The sequence below is a fragment of the Frieseomelitta varia genome, unplaced genomic scaffold, assembly GCF_011392965.1.
Source record: "Frieseomelitta varia isolate USP_RPSP 00005682 unplaced genomic scaffold, Fvar_1.2 scaffold_371, whole genome shotgun sequence".
In the NCBI taxonomy this organism is placed as follows: Eukaryota; Metazoa; Arthropoda; class Insecta; order Hymenoptera; family Apidae; genus Frieseomelitta; species Frieseomelitta varia.
Window position 1 is genome coordinate 975,673 of NW_025110114.1, and position 17,568 is coordinate 993,240.

The window sequence follows — 17,568 nt, forward strand, 5'->3', positions numbered from 1 at the left end:
GCAAGAAAGTTGTATGAAAGTAAAATTAAGCATTTCAAAAATTATGGATCACTATCTACTGATAATCATCTATACTTCGTACTGAAATTCGAAAATTAAATCTATTGCCCGTCGCTGTATAACTTCTCGCAAGAAACGGCGAACAACTGAAACAAGAGAAAACTTACGAGGAAGAGAAAAAGGGAACTGCGTGCTGAAACCACTGGAACGTGACACGAATCAGACGACGATCGATCGATCGATCTTACCTGAAATCTATCGAATCCTACTTTACGAGTTCTACGTGCGTGGATTACGCGTTGGTTACTCGACTCGCGGTAAACACACACATACAAAGAGAGAGAATGGATCTCTCGCGAGACACGCAATCTCTCTGTCAATCCTGTGATACATAAGCGTCACATCCCCCATCTTGCACGTTACGCTCCCTCGAGGGACGCGAGAGACGTTTGGAACGTTTTCCTCGCGCGAATAAATCTGATCCGGGATCGGTGGGAAGACGTTCGGCGACGTGACAGGATTTCAATCGGTTGCAATCGAGCCACGGGTGTAATTGACAGATTCCTCGATCCGGTAACAAGAGGAGCTGTGGGCCTTCCGACGAAAATCGCTACGGCGGGAGGCGGCCAAGTTCGAGCTGAAGAGAAATGGAAATTACGAGACTCGGAGACTGGGATTAAAGAGAGAACTGGGGGGAAATATGGAAGTTCTGATCGTTTCTCGTTCTGGAAGAATGGAGCCACGGAAGCTTGGGGAAGTAGAGAGAAGCGGAGAATGGAAGTTTCGGTCGGATTAAAGAAAACGGGAGTTTTCGTTGGGATCGAAGGGAGATTGAAGATGGGCTGTTTGAAGAACAGTTTGAAGAATATCAAATTCGTTCCGGGGGAAGTTGGCGGGAGAAAGTTTGCGATGCTGCAATGGCCATGAATCTTTCGCTTGTGCTGTATTTCGTGGAAAATGAAAAATTTACTAAGTAAAATAACGAAACTCGTGAACTTAATGAGAAAAGAAAACACAATGAGAAGGAGTTTGTAATAAAGAACGCGACACATTTTGCGAAAGATCGTTCAAATTTGTAAAATTTGTAGGTGTACATAGTGTCAACTATCGACTACTGAAATATAAAACACGTATCAGAGAAATTGGAGTACGAGGAATGAGAGAAGATTTATAACACATCAAACGAACACGAAATTTGTTTATATATATATATTTATATATATATAAAAAATTTCTTCATCGATATCAATAGCAATTATTAATTCTGTAAACATTTTCATTCCTTTTATTAAATGCACTTCTTTCCTACCACATCACACCTTCTTTGTTTTGCTTTTATAGGTTTTTCATGTTCTCCTTTTATCGTGTCGCACAGTGATAATCGAAACAGTGAGAAAACTTACTGCTGATTTTATCATTTGCTTTAGTTAGTCAAGTTACGAGATAAAAATTATAATTTTGCGTGATTAAGAATTTCAGAGATTTCGAAAGGAAATGTAAAAAAATATCTTCATTTTGTGTAGTTAATTCTTCGAATTAATGAGCAAGCTTCACTTATCAAAACTTTTCTTTCTACATTCTTCTCAGCTCGGTCTCCTTTGAAATTCTATTCCCTATTTCCGACATGAACTCAAATTTAAAAACAATAATAATTTTCCAATTCATAAATTGCTTTAAGGAAACTTATCAACGAAGAAATATTATAAATGTTTCAAATTCCACAACTTTCATTCAATTTAATATTAGACACGAAATATTAAAAAGGAATATGAAAAATAAATCCAAGTTTCATATAAAACGGCATGTCACACGTACCAATCGAATCAAAAACAAAAGAGTACGAAAAGATAAAATTCGCGTTTCACAGAATTTCCACGTTGATTACAGATTTACATCTCAAAAACGTGATTTTAATATTCTTATATTACGTGGTTCGCGGGAAATTTCTTCTATTTAAATGCAGTTGTTAATCAAGATAAAATTTAATAAATTTCGTACAGTAGAGTAAAATTTAATGAATGACGTTGGCTCGTCGAGTGGCCAATCTAACAACATTCGCGAGTGTTTGTTCGCTGCAGAAAGATCTCCTATCGTCGTCAACCGTGAAGAGATTCGCAGTTTCATCCGCGTTCGAGAATTTAACCTGGTACGCGTTTATTCAAGGCCCGTTGAAAGGAAATGCAACTCCCTCCCTTGCTCTTTCTTCTTTCCGTTTTCAATCTACGAGTCGACCGGTGTCCAGTTATTATTCATAGGAAAAGGGCTTTAAAAGTCCGCCACGTGCGAGCTGAAGCGGAGGAACGTGAAAGAAAATAAGGAGAAAAAAGAAGGAAAGAGAGAAAGAAGGGAAGAGGACTGGTGGAGGAGTGAATGGAAGAAGTGCGTGAATAACATGCTCCGCGTTGAATGATAATAATGGCGAATCACACGTTGACGAGAAGGATTTTGTGAATTAAAACTAAATTGGGCGTTGTTCTCTGCGGTAGCGGCCGTTGCTAATTCTCGAAGCAAAATTGTTTGGAAAAAAAAAAAAGAAAAGAAAGAAAGAAAGGAAGGAAGAAATTGAAAAGTTGGGAAAGAGAATTGCAGATGAATGGAAGAAACAAAGTTGAATTTTTATATTTTAATTCGGACGATGATCCAATGGAAGGATTTAACGTGAACTTTGTCATTCGCTGCATTTTATATAGGAGTTTATGAATCTCAAGTTGAAGGAAAATTGTTTTTCTTGTTAATATTTTGCAGTAAAATTATGTATTTAATAAAGAATATATAAGTAAAGAAAGATAATTAGAAGAACGTCGAGAATCATCGTCATTTTCAATGATATTAATCGAAGGATATACTGAAGAAACGTAACGAACAGAAAAATAGAAATGTAATAAATATTTTATATTTATTTTTATATTATTACTGTGTTGTTTTAAACAAGTATGTGGTCATTTGAAGTATGCAGAACTTCAATTTGAAAAAGGAAAAGAAAAGAAAATTGTGAAATTATATTAGTGTTACGTTATATTGCATTATTTTAAACTTAAAATTTTTATCATTTTAAATAAAGGAAATGGGCGATCGTTTAAAATAGACAAAGCTTGAATTTAAAAGGAAATATAACTAGCACTTTGTCTTTGTTATTATATTATTACTATATTATTTCAAGTATGAGTAAAAGAAAGAAGCTTTTCAAATTTTAAGTTTAAAGTTTTGGAAGAAGAAGAGAAAATTACAAAATTATGAAAATATAACAAACGTGTCATACGTCTTACTTTACTTGTTATATTTCTATAATTTTATAATATTTTTTTTAAATAAATATGAAACATTTATTATATTGCTTCGTCTATGTCACAACGTACTGTCGCGTTATTATATAATTTTCAATGCAAATAAAGAAAATAAGCATTCGTTACGATCATTCGAAATATCCAGTGCTTTAATTTGAAGGAAGAGAAAATGTAAGGTGAAAAATGCGAATGTTTGCATTTCATTTCGGTTTTTTCTTTTTTTTTTTTTTTTTTGTGGAGTACACGAGGATTCAGTCTTTCGCATTGAATTTTCATTCTCCTCTGCGTTGCAAGTATTCCTATCAAACGCCCAATGATATTATCTTTCAATTTCTCGCGAAACTGGATATAAATTGGTTATTTGAGATTTATATTAAAAAGTGCATCGGCTTAATTATGTAACGTTTAATGATAACGGACGAGCCATTAAAATGCGCTTACCAACGAACCGGTTGATTTATTGTTTTGTATCAAGATATGCGGCGACAATAAAGCCGAATGCACGCTCTTTAATCTGTTCCAGTTTCGAGAACAGCCGTATATTATTTTCCATTGCGATAAGAACCTCTTGTTAATAAAGCATCCGCAACGTACGACGCGAAAAAGCAGTTTTCTTTTTCAAGCAGAGAAAATTTATCTCTGTAACACGTTACGCGAATCGTTCAAATTTACTTATCGTTAAACGCTGAACGCACACATTCTCACGATGTTGGTGAGAGATGAAAATTTAAAACTGTTGAAAGCGTTGATACGCGATCGAAATGTTTCAAGGGAGCAGTTGTAGCTTTTGCAGTGTTTTAAAAAGAAAATAATTAATTTAAGAGCTGACATTGTTGCATTTTCACGTATATTTTTCCATTCTATGACACGAGGGCCTACGTGCCTGCAATTATCTTTTCTATTAACCTTTCGTGCTCATATGTTTGCTCGAAAAAGTCATTCCAATCATACTTTGACAGTATGTCGGAATAAATTTTCAAAGCCAGGAAGATCATCCTTGGATAAAACAGAAAGGCTTAACAAAAAAAAATTAAATATATAGATTAGACTAATTGCGAAATACACGATGTTTCGACCAAGAAATTGAGACCAGAAGACGTCGAGCTATCTTTGTAATACATATCCTCTCGAAAACCAGGGCATCTCCTGAATATTTTCAAAGATAATGTATAAGATATTGTTGATGTTCAAGCAATAGAAATTAAATTTCGACAAAGACCAAGTACGATCGCAAAGGGTTGAAGATGTGTCCATTCGTACTGGAAGCAATGAAGCAATCTCAGATTTGTCAGACAAAAATATTTTCAATATTTATTTAATTTCTTCCCACCACTCTCAATTCCCCACAAGATCAGTCTCATTTGTTCTTTGTACGTGCCAGATTTTATAGATTGCATAAACTTTTCTAAATGCATGATGGCTCAAAAACAGTGTAAATATCAAACAACGTAGATAATTCAAATATCGGATCAATCGTGTCACGTGACCAAAAAATGAATGTTTAAAGATTTTTATCTCCTCGATGCATGATCCCTCACGATTTTGTACACAAATAACGACGTAACCGAAAGCTTATCGCGCACGCCACGTCGTGAATTTAAAAATCACACTCGACGTTCAACGTAGTTTCATCTGTTTATTCAGATATTTCTGAAAGAAAAAAAAAAAAAAAAAAAATATCCAAGGCAAACGATAAAACTCCGAAATGAAGATTTCGTGCATGAATATATTTAGGTTACTCTGGGGTAATGTACGTAAAATACGTCGTCGCGCGGTAAGGAAAGATCGCGCACTATTTTCATAGTGTTAAACGTAAAACATGAATGTCTCAGACCTCTCTCCGCGAGTGTCTGAAAATGTCCCTGAAAGACTAAATTTTTCTCCCCGTTCTTTTGTCCGCAGCTTTATGACAGTAAAGAGAGATGAATCTGTGAAACGGCAGAGCGTATAAAGATAAACGAGAAAAATATCGGACACGTGTATTTCCCGAATGAGATAGCAAGTTTGTCGAATCAAACGAACGGAGGTGTAAAATGACGTAAAAAAAGTATCATAACGCATATACATAAGTGTCGAACACGTGATGACGACTGAACGTGTACACATAGGTATTCATCAAATTCGAAACAAGTCTGTTTCGACATGTATGCGACACAGAGCCAAGGATTTTAAACAGAGACGAGCACGAGACGAACGTTTGTTGAACAAAAATACCGGCGAGTGAATATTTGTCGAACAAATACGCCGCAATGCGAGCAGCTATTCAGTGAACTGAACGCAGGATCAAATGCACACGGTATTAAACAGATTAATATTGTAACATTAAACAAACCGGTTGCAAATCGGTATAGGATTGTAAAGGATTGAGTTCAATGCTGAGGCTATTTAATTATCATCGGCTATTAATTTCGCATCTCAAAAGGACAATCGGAAAAATGGAAATGGCATCTACGTTGAACGAGGTGAAATTAACTCTCGGATGGACCTTCGATATTCGATAAATTTTTCGTAATTTTAATTTATTCGTCGAATTAGGATTAATTAGAAACGTAATGAGAAAAGTTTGGGTTATGCTGATGAAAATTAAAACGAGTCTGACCCTCCCCTGCTCGAAGTTAAGTTTCGTTGAATTTTAAACCTGAGATACTATTCATTCTTATTTGATCTTTAAATTCCAAATTCTATTTCATTTAAAATTCCAAATATTTCACGTTTGTTCTAACTAAATCTGTGTATCATTGATGACATAGGGAACAGGGAAAATAGTTTAAATAATTGAATAATTCAATAAGTTCAAATAATTTAATATATGGTAGAACTTTCTCTATGCGAATTCCTAATATTCCAGAATATAAATGTCTGTCAGCGGCAGATGATGTTCAAGTTACTAACATTCTTTTATTTCATTTCAGTTGTCATGTTTATTTTCTGTACTGTGTCCTTTTGATTGTAATTCTCTTCTCTTGCCTCTACAATTCTAACATCTTACAAAAGATCATTCTCCTATATATTTATTAAACATGCGAAATATCAAGATATTCGAAAAATAGAGATTCATATAAAAGAGGCTCTAATGTATTATATTTAAGATACTAAGTTAAAATGAAACATTTTCCAGCACATTCACTAATGATTGATTTAAAAACCATATTGATCAACTCCAGAGAGAACAGAGATGACATTGTTTATGTTATTTTCTCCGAATTAATGAACTTATGAAAGTTGAATTTGTTGTTTCTCCTTCTACTCACATAATAAAATCAACACTAGAACTATCAAAGTGATCAGCATGATCAATTTATATAATTTCCCGCAGAAATTTCATACATTTACAACAGTGTATTATTTTTAGAAACTTGAATGATTTTTAGTAAAACACATAAATAAAAGCCTCTATCCTTCGTTGTAAATTCTTCCCTTACACTGTTTTACAATTTCTCTGCTGCAAACTTGCCTTAGTCATCGGTAGCTCTAGTGTTGAGAAACTACTGAAAAGTGGAGTTGATCAGTTTGACTGAAATATTCGTGTTACGTGTCTTTCTGAGTACCATGAGGAATCTGTGTCACGCTAAGCGTGTGTAAATAATTTTAAGGATATAAAGGGTTCAAATTAAATAGAGTTGCAGTGATCTCGATGGCCCGCTCAAGTATCAAATTATCAGAGCGCTGATCGGAGATGATCGTCCAAAGTAACTGAACGATTCGCATCGATGTCGGTAAGGATAATCCAGGGAACAGGAAACAATGTTAAAATGCTACTGCAGCGCGTTCAGCTAGAACGAAACGAGGACAAAGACAGCACGTCGTAGAAACAAGAAACCGTTCGCCGATTTTTCTAAATAGTATACATATCACGACGCTTTAAAAAAAAAAAAAAAAAAAAACGACGCAGGAGAGCGACGAGGAACGCTCGAAGGATCGAATCAGACTCCCGACGGAAGCAGAGAAAGAGAGAGAGAGAGAGAGAGAGAAAGAGAGAGAGAGAAAAGGAAGGAAGGGGAAGAAAGGGAGGAAATGTACGAGAAAAACTTGCTACAGCACGAGTTAACGCAGCACGGTATCAGGGGAGCGACAATGTGCCGTATAAAAGGACTCTGTACAAAGCCTAACCACACACGGACACACATGACACACACACGCACACGCGCGCGCGCGCGCGCGCGCACACACCACACATATCTGAATCGTAACGACACGCTCTACACGCGTCTTCAACTCTCACACACGCACAGATCCCACATGTACACACGTTCGTTAAACCACCGCCCCTTTACACGTTTTATCGGTCCTTTTGACTTTGTAGATAGCGATACGATACATTTTCTTACACGACGCCGGACGACGTCGACGCGCGCCAGCTTCCGGTAATGACGGAGAGGTCGCGCGGTCGTCGTTCGAACGCGATTGTATTGCTAATTGCTCTCGTTATTATGATTATTATTATTATTATTATTATTATTATTATTATTATTATTATTATTATTATTACTCATCGTTACGGTTATGCATTTAAACGAAAGAAAGAAAGAAAAGTAAACTGAAACGAAGAAATCGTGGAAACGCGACAGACGACGACGACGACGATGAGGAGGAGCTCGCGTTCTAGTCGTGGATCGTCGAGCGTCCGTTTTCTTTTTCGAAAATTCGAGAGGCGTGACGTCACCTTCATTATTGTACTCGACAGCATTGTAATTTATTCTTGTAACATCATTATCGTTATCGCTGCGATCACCCGTGATTTTCGTCGGCCACTTTCCAGCCATCCCCCCCCGGTGAACCTCTGCCCCCTATCCTACTAAACGCGTTTCTCTCGCTGCGTTTGCAAGTAGAAACCAACACCGACGGATCGATGAAATAATAGAGCCACTTAAGGGGGAGAAACGCGCGGAAACGAGAACTCGAAGGAGGGCGAGATTGAACATGCGTTTCCTACTTGGACTGTGGTATGACGTGGCCGATGAACGTGACGCGTGATCAAGAGAGAGAGAAAGAGAGAGAGAGAGTGTGTGTGTGTATGTGTGTGTACGTGTGTGTGAGAGAAAGAGAGAGAGTGGATGAGAGTGAGAGAGAAAGAGAGAAGCAGAGGTGCAGATGTAATAAAATGAAGAAAATAAAAAAAAGCGGATTATATATCTATTATTGTATCGAGAGTTGTGCGCTGCGTTTGCGATTTAAGCTAGTTCGTTTGTAAATAAAGACTATTTAACTCTTTGAAATCTTGCCTCCCGATTATTACGAATCTGTCTTTACGTTTGTCCCCGTGCTTTTATTTTTTATTGCCTCTAGCCTGTTGGACTTTTTTTTTTTTACTACAGCCAGTCGAAGAAGTTTATATACAGCGGGTGTAGAGAGTATTTGTACATTCGGTGAAAAATTGCTTCGACGCTTCAAACTCTTGTAACTTGGTGGAAAGTTCTGAGAGATAGCTGTAAAGGGGAGACCTCAATCTTCGAGACACCATGATCGTTCATATTTTCATAAAGATGTCTGAATGTGCTAAATTTTCGAGAGAATCTTCGTATTTTTGAAATAAACCAGCTCGGTATTTTTTAAAAAACAGTGCAGAATTTATGCTTTAAAATGAATCTAGATAAATTATAGTTTAAAGTGTCGACAATTTTTCATTGATTGCGAGAATTACTGTGTCCAGCAAAAATACTGTTAATATTTTAAACTTAATGAAAAAAATTTTAAAAGTTTACATACAAAAGTATCAGAAAACTTTTAACAAAATTTAAATGTTAAAGTATTTATCAGATATTGGTCGATCCCTGATGAATTGAATATTTGAAACTCGACAGATAAATCTATGTAAACTTCTATGTGACTAACACTATTTATTTAATATTACATTTTCCATTTATATATGAACGTGTATAAAGGTAATGTTATAATCAAAATTTTATTTTCTAAATTTATTTAATGCCACATCTTTCGTTTATGCGTCCTTAGAAAAATAATATTGTAGCACGACAAGTGAAGAGCAATATAATGGAAATGAAATTTTCAAAAATATGAACGGATGGACATGAATATTGCACAGTGTTGCAGGAAGTTGAAACAGCTACTTTTCCTCTGGAATTCCTCAAAAAAAAAAAAAAAAAAAAAAAAAAGGGGGCGAGGAGACCAGAATGACACTGGATGAAGGATGCAAGATGAAATCGCAGAATTTTAATTGGTTATTTCAGCGGATAGCTGCTAGGTATTTGGGTGTATAATTAGTCGGTGCACGAATCTCTTGATCCTCTTAGATTTAGTTTCTTCATTCACAACGCGTATAAATACACACGCGCACATGGTCGAATTATGAGGAAGAAATGTATTTCTCTCATTAAAAATTTTTTAATTCGACTTCTGTAGAAAATTCAGCACGGTTATCGCGGGTACATTAACCTCTTGTCTTGCGGTATTCTTTTGAACTCTCTCAGCTAAGCACTAATTTTTTTCTTACAAATGTCAGAAATCTATGATAAATAGTGAATATTGAAAATAAAAAAATATCCAATATCTAATGAATTCCGAGCAAGAGTTTGATTGCCACTAGATCTCTAAATCTCAAACAATTAGCGAGTGGAAAGAAATAACAGTACCAATTCATTGTAAAAAAACTAACGTAAAATATTTTTTTGTGCCGTTTCGCGCATTTATATTTCCATTCTTTAAAATAATTAATTTTCAACTTATACACGGAGGGTTGAAAGTCGCTTCTCATTGAAAATAAATTATGCTACTATCCTTTTATCGTCAAAATCCTCAGTTGATGAAAAAAATGTAATCATTGCAATAATATTACAATTGAACTAAATTCATTGGCTGAAGGTTTGAACAACAAAAAGTGTGTCGCGATGCGACAAAGGTCATCTTTAATGGAAAACAACGTCACTCTAATTGTGAAAAGACAAGAGGTTGAAACATATGAAATTTATACTTACTATTGCGTTATATTACTATAGTAAAACATCGAGTCGTCGTATCAAACCTTCAAGGCGATCGATCTTTGGATAACACGTGAACTCTGGGATTTTGCTTCACACCTTACACAACTCGTTTCACTCGAAGGCTGTTCAGGCGATGCATGGTAGTTGTTCGTAAACGAGACACATGCCAATATTGTCCTCGAGCGTGGTCCCCGTGTCCTGTCCAGGGCCAAAAGCTATCCTAACACGAAAGGGCGTTGCCCAAGTTTCCACGCGGCAGTTGCCTTCTTCGTCCAGCTCGTTTCGATCGCACAGAGAGCTGCCGCAGTGTTCAAGGTTGCAAATTCCGGCCTCGTTGTTGCCAGGCTGCAACAGAGAAATCCAAAGTTCAAAGGTAGAGTATCTGGATAAGAAAGTTTCGAAACTGATATGATTGAATAATAACAAATAAATCGTTGGTTAAATATATTATACCGGAAATATTTATTCACCCTGTACAGATGAATCAAACATAAACTGACTAATAATGATACTGATAATCTAATAATTTATTATAGTATGTAGAAACCACTAGATATTTATTGCTCGTGCAAAAATTTTTTTCATGGTCTTCAGAGAAATAAGAATATATTATAATTATAAAATTCTAAATATATTATTATATTTTCAATGTTTTAAAAAATTATTGAATATCATAGATAAAATACTCATTTACTAAAGAAGTCATTGTTTTTTCTGAAACCTTAACGTACTTCAAACTTTTATTTATATTTAATAAAAAGTTGGTATGAGCAATAACCTGAAGTATAGTATATACCATATGATAACATGATATAACATGAAGAACAACAAGATGATAGCAAGAAGATGAATATTAAGACATATTAATATAATGGAGATCACTGTTTTAGTTTCTGCAAAATACTAGATATTAAATTATACACTGTATAGCTTTAGATTTCTTTCAAACATCTTCAGTTTAATCATGACGATAAAGTCATGCTATATTCTTAATGAAATTTCAAAATATTTCCTTTACAACAGGATACATTCATGAAAAGTTCGAGTATTCTCATGAGCACTTTCAGGTAAGTGTATCAATATTTATGGTAGTATACTGATATTTCCACATGCCTGTTTCTTTAATTGTAAGAGTTAAAAAGCTACTACAAAAAGTACCGATATGATAGCAGCATCGTACTATCTCGGTCTGTACAAGTCGACAACTTTTAATCACTTAAGATCATAATTCTTTCATGAATCACCTTTTTTTAAACGCATTTGTAACATAAGCACGCGCGAGTGATGTTCACGAGGATAAACAACGTTTTCCATTTTTTACACGCATTTTTAGACACCTGCATCGTAATTTTTCGCATCACGGAGCTTGCACAAGCTCGCATTATGCATAGTCCGGCTTTGGTCGGGGCTTTGTTCGGTGCTTGTGAAAAATGAACGAAATTAAGTAAAGGGAGACGGTGTTTCCTATTTTTCTTACTTTCATCGTGCAGATTTCCCTTCACAATTTAAATTCCACTGCGAATAATTAAAGTAATTGGAATAATTAAAGTGGCCGTAAAATAGATAATTGCCAGCTATAATTGCAAGTTATAATTGCCACAGTAGAAAAAACATCGTAAGCCCGTTTTAAATCGTATTTCATCAAAAACTTTTCCACTGAGACTCAACTAGGTAACTGATTCATACTTTGAACATTATTTAAAATAATACGTTTCAGAAATCGTGAGCTGAATAATACATTATTTAACCAGAAATGTTATTTAAAATAACCGTGCGTGAACATGAAAATGATTACTTAATTTAATCACTTGAATCTGAATGAATTTTTCAAATACTTTCCAATCGTCGCAAAAATTTCAGACAATCTTATACGACGTTATTTGTCATTTTACATGAATAATCGAATAAGAAAACTCGAATAAGAAGTTACTCGAATAAATGGGAAATGATTTATTTGAATCTCGACGATGAATAACTTGTTGCTCTTTCTATATTGTTTCTTCATTTCTATATTATTTTAAGTTGTTTTCGATTATACTTCAAGGAAAATGCGACGGCGTTCGGCTCGATTAAACTGAATTTTCTTCAAGCAACATTTTGCAGCGTTCGTTGTTGCATAAGAACAATTTACAACTACAAAAAGAAACAACAGAACAAGAGATCCGTTAGAAAAATTCGCTGTTCGATGTACGTACATAGCTCTCATAACAGGCAAGTTACACGCCCGAGGTTTACGACATGCTACAAACTTTTTAATCATCCAACAGTTTCATTCTAATTACTTGAAAAAAGTTCACTCGAGCAACGGACGTATTATATCCAGAAAATTACCATCTAAAATCAATTGAACGTAGAATACATTGTATCTTCAATTGTGAAGTTTATAGCTATCTACATAGTAAATATAGCGTAATATACAGAATGGCTTCAAGAAACAAGATATGTCACTTTATACTAAAGCTACAATGTACATTTGAATATGTAGTATATGTATGTGATATAGAATAATTGTTATACAAATATAAAGAATAATTTAACATTAAGAAGACTGAAATGAGAATATAATGAAAGAATATTAAGAAGAATAATGTAATGTAATATAATGTAACAACGTAATATAAAGAATAATTCTTATATGAATTTTATCAAGTGTTTGGTCTTGTACTACGGCATAAATATGCATAATATGCATTATAATATAAATTATAATACATCTGAATGAAATTTTACTAATCTTCGTTTAGAAAGTTTCTAGCAAATTATACAGTGTTTAGTGCAATTTTAATCACACAGAAATGTCGCAGACATATCAATGAATGTCTAATTTAAAAAAAGAAAAGACTAGTAATATAGAAATTATTATAAAGTTACAAGCATGAAATAGAGGAGGACAAAGAAAGCGAAAACTATCCACCGTACATTGAAATGATTCTAATTCTAAATATTTTTACTTAATTCGCAACATTAATTAAAAATATCTATATATAACGAAAAATTATTCTATTGTAAATATTCAAATATCGTTCAAGTGCCAAAAATGAGTATATTTTAATAAAAAAAAAAAAAAAAAAAAAAAAAAAACATCAATGCATGAAAAGTAATTAACAGAAATTTCAATTGAATCAGCCGACGTCTTCCCTTCCAAAGAATAAAAACCACGGGACTTCCGATCAATTTAATACCTTTCGCATGAATTATTCATGTACCAATTCGATTCACTTTCAAACAGCGATAACAGATCGCCCATAAAAGCAAACGACAATTCGCAGGGGCCGGCGATACAACTTTAACAAGTGCCGTTTCAAACCACCATTACCATAATTATTAACCTACAAAGCTCGGTGGTGTAATTCACGTGTCCAATCTCACTGGAAAGCCAACGCACGGTTTACGATCTGGCAAACCGAAGAAACAAACCCCACCGACCCGTGAGTTGTCAGCACGACGATTAATAACATCGATCTGCTAGTCTAACCTAACCGAAAGCCGAATCCACGGCATTAGAGATGGGATCGAGTGCTTCGCAACTTGATTCAGACGTACGTAGACTCCTTGGATCTTAATGGTTCGTTGAAGACGTTTATGATCAAGGAATATTTACATTACTACTAGGTAAGATTATTAAAATTAATTTCTCTTCGATCTCTTTTCAACCCTAATCTAATTTTAATTTACGTTTTTCTTTATATATTATATATTTTATTATTGTATGGCAAAGGGATTCATTCCCTAAAATAAGTGAATGAATATATTGTCTCCTTTAAAAAATTCAATAATTTATATTTAACCTCTTGCGCTAATAACTGGATCACCGACCATAACGAGTGACCAAACAGAATACGATAATTCGTCCTCTTTTTGAATTCGTCGGTATATCATTGGATAGAAATTACTTAAGAAGTAATAAATTTATTATTTGTTTCGCCTGGGTTATACTTTGGTATACTTAAAACTGAGAAAATATTGCAATTTTGGGCCAAGAGGTTAAAGATTCAATAAATTATGTAATTTCTACGCTTAATAATCCGTGACACTTCAAATAGTAGTGGCGAATATCTCGATTTGAACACCCGCAATTATATATTATATATTACATACTATTATATTATAATGTATTTAATTATAGTATATTTATCTATTATAATTATATTATATGTCATATAATACGGCATATCCATATACCGTAGTCATATTGTATGTCATATATTACTACATATTCATAATTATCATAATTATATCATATATTATATATTTTATTATATATAATATGTTATATGTTATATATTTATATTTATATACATTATTATATATTATATTATTTATTATATGTCATATTATTATATTTATAATATAAATATATATTTTATTATATATAATATATTATATGTTATATATTTATATTTATATATATTATTATATATTATATTATTTATTATATGTCATATTATTATATTTATAGTATAAATATATATTATATATATTATAAATATATATTTATTATATATTATATTATATTATATTACATTATATATTTATTATATATTAATATATATATTTGTATATTTTATTATATATTATATTATTTATTATATGTCATATAATACGACACATCCACATACCGTAGACATATTATGTGTCATATATTATTACATATTCATATATCATAATTATATCATATATTATATATTTTCTCTGTGCTCGAGACCAACGAAACGAAACTTCGCTCAGATTCATAAGCACACGTTGAATTCGATCCCATTCCTACTCGTCTTCTCAACAGCCAGCCTTCGCAAAACAAGCTAAAAAACATTACCGTGATAAACTCCTCGAAGTCACAGGGGATGAGCACCCTGTCTCGACATCGTTCCTGTCCATAAACCGCTCCGTTCGACGGGCCGACGACTTCCTGCTCCGTAGGGCTGCTCGTGTTCATCGAGGTGCCACCTTCGTCCATCGGGTTCGATCCGGATCCCTCGATCTCGACGTTCGTCCCGTTCAGAGATCCCGCGTCGTCCGTGTTACGGACAGTCGAATTCGAATTCGAATTCGAATTCGAATTCGCGTTCGGCGTCGTGCTATTCGCCAGCTGCGTTCTGCGCAGACCGATCCGGAAGGAATCGGGCGAACAGGGGGCGTAAGAGATCCCGCACATCCCTCTCTCCTGACGGACACACAGCAAGTAGTCCTGGTTGGCGAGAAATCGCCCGTTCGACAGGAAGTTCAACGATTTCAATGTGCCGTTAGAGCCTTGGAAGTACTGCAGGCAGCCAGTGGGCGCACGTTGGTCGAAACCGAGCTGGACGATCCTCATCTCCCACATTCTTGGCTGGAGGCTGCCGAGTAATCGGAGATCCAGCGTCAAGGACTGTTCGTCGTCGTCCATGTCTATGTACACTGGCGAAAAGAAAGAAGTGGGATGAGTCTACCAGCGGCGTTATCTCGATTGCAGGGACAAGATCGTGATTGATCTCTGAGAAATGGAACGATCGGTTTCACTCTGAGGGACTTGGTCGCGCAGCGCACGATACCCTCCCCATTTTTTTCGTACACACGGGGGAAGCTACAGTTTTGCAGACGAGATTGATTGTTCCCCGTCGCTTGGAATGCGATATATCGACGAGATTTTAATCGCAAGCTGGCGAATACCTTGTTTATCAAGCGAACTTCGCTTATTAACCCCGAAGTGGCTGGATATTAGTTGACTAACTATTTAAATACTGAAGCAATTTGCCAGTGAAGAGTTTAAATAGAACGCAGGAGCAATCGCCTGTTATCGTGATTGAATTAAAATGGCGAGTTCAGTGAAATAAAATTAATTGAAATAACAAAGCCAATTGTTAGAAGCGTAGTTTCGATTGTTACATGTTAATTATTGTTTATCATTTATCGTTTGCGCAGTGGTAATGGCGAAAGTAAAGTAGTATTGCTTTAATGATCGATAATTATTTGTTATTCGAACAGAATTAAATTGCAAGCGCAGTTTTAATTACCGTTTATTGAAATATTATTTCTCATTTTATGCAGAAACGGAGACTTTTATATTAAAAAAATATATATATACAAAGTCAATCACTTCTCGCTTTTCTCGCTGTATGCGCTTCGATTATTCAATGTCGATAATAATAATTTCGTTCGAAAGCAAAAACAGAGACATTACGATAATAGAGACCAATTGTCCATCTGTAGCTATTTTCAATATTAATGTACTTTAAAAAAAATAATTAAGGATTTAGTTTATCCTGAGAACAATTTGTAATAAGGACATTATTACACAGATCTTGAAGAATATTTCTGTGTTCTTTTTGTACAAAATAACTAAACTGCAATATAGTCTTAATGCTGCGCAATTTTTAACGACCATCTTTAGAGTACCGGTAGCATAAATTACGAATTTCAAGCAAATGTTAATGATTCTTAATTTCCGCGTAACATTTATCCGAGAATTGTGTTCGAGGTTTTCTAAAGCGGTTGAATTTTCTTTTGCTACACACATTTTTATAAAGAATTTTTATTCAAGAACGTACAATTTCCAGAGACGAAAAATGATCTCTGATATTATTCAAATGTCCGAAAAATTTATTAATCTAGAAACAATTTATTCATTTATTTTCTATTTATAATTATAAAACGATGCTCTCAATTATTATTTATCATTTGAATAAGAATTTTCCCAACTCTGTTGATAAACCGGAATACTGCAGGGTATTAGCCAAGGTTTTCCATTCGATCGTTCCATTCAACCCACCGTACAAATACGCAAAGATGAAAGAGAAATATTTGAACGTTTAGCTTCGACCACTGAAATTTTTTTTCTATCATCGGGTGTATAAAACTTATTGCGCCGCCCAGTTGCGTGAAATGCCCCGTATGTCGCACAACACGTCTAAAGAACAACATATTAAAAATCCTTCTCGCGTAAAATAACGACGACCTCTGAACCGGAAAATCAAATAGGAATATTTCTTTCTATAATGTCTTCGCCCAGAAAGAAAGAAGGAAGAAGAAAGGGACGCGAAATTGCAGTACGAAATGAGAAGCTTCAACTCGAAAAGCATAAAGGAAACTGTTACTCACGATGTTGGCCGCTGTTCCAGCCGCACATTTGAAACACGCTCCTGCCATTTCTGATTTCCATGATATCTTCGTCACATACGCCAGTCCTCGAGTTGGGTTGACCCTACGACGATCGATAAGGCTCTTGAATGAACAAGCTGTACAGTAAATGCGGCCGATTTTTATCAGCCAATGAACATACACGTACACCCCACACACACACACACGCACGCACATGACATTCGAATGCAGTGAACCAGTCAAGTAGATTGTGACCGTCTTCGCTAATGTTC

General features: G+C 34.8%; 1 protein-coding gene across 2 annotated transcripts in view; it reads right to left on the reverse strand.

Annotated features, from left to right (window-relative positions):
- Positions 1 to 9,147: 9,147 nt before the first annotated feature.
- The window catches only part of LOC122531048, a 28,195-nt gene continuing 19,774 nt past the window's right edge, over positions 9,148 to 17,568 (reverse strand). For both annotated transcript variants that reach the window (XM_043658600.1, XM_043658599.1), the window contains 3 exons: positions 17,297 to 17,399; positions 15,036 to 15,616; positions 9,148 to 10,567 (listed from right to left, as the gene is read on the reverse strand). In XM_043658600.1, coding sequence (XP_043514535.1) covers positions 10,349 to 10,567; positions 15,036 to 15,616; positions 17,297 to 17,399 — 903 coding nt within the window. In that variant the 3' untranslated portion in view covers positions 9,148 to 10,348. The remainder of the gene's footprint in view (positions 10,568 to 15,035; positions 15,617 to 17,296; positions 17,400 to 17,568) is intronic.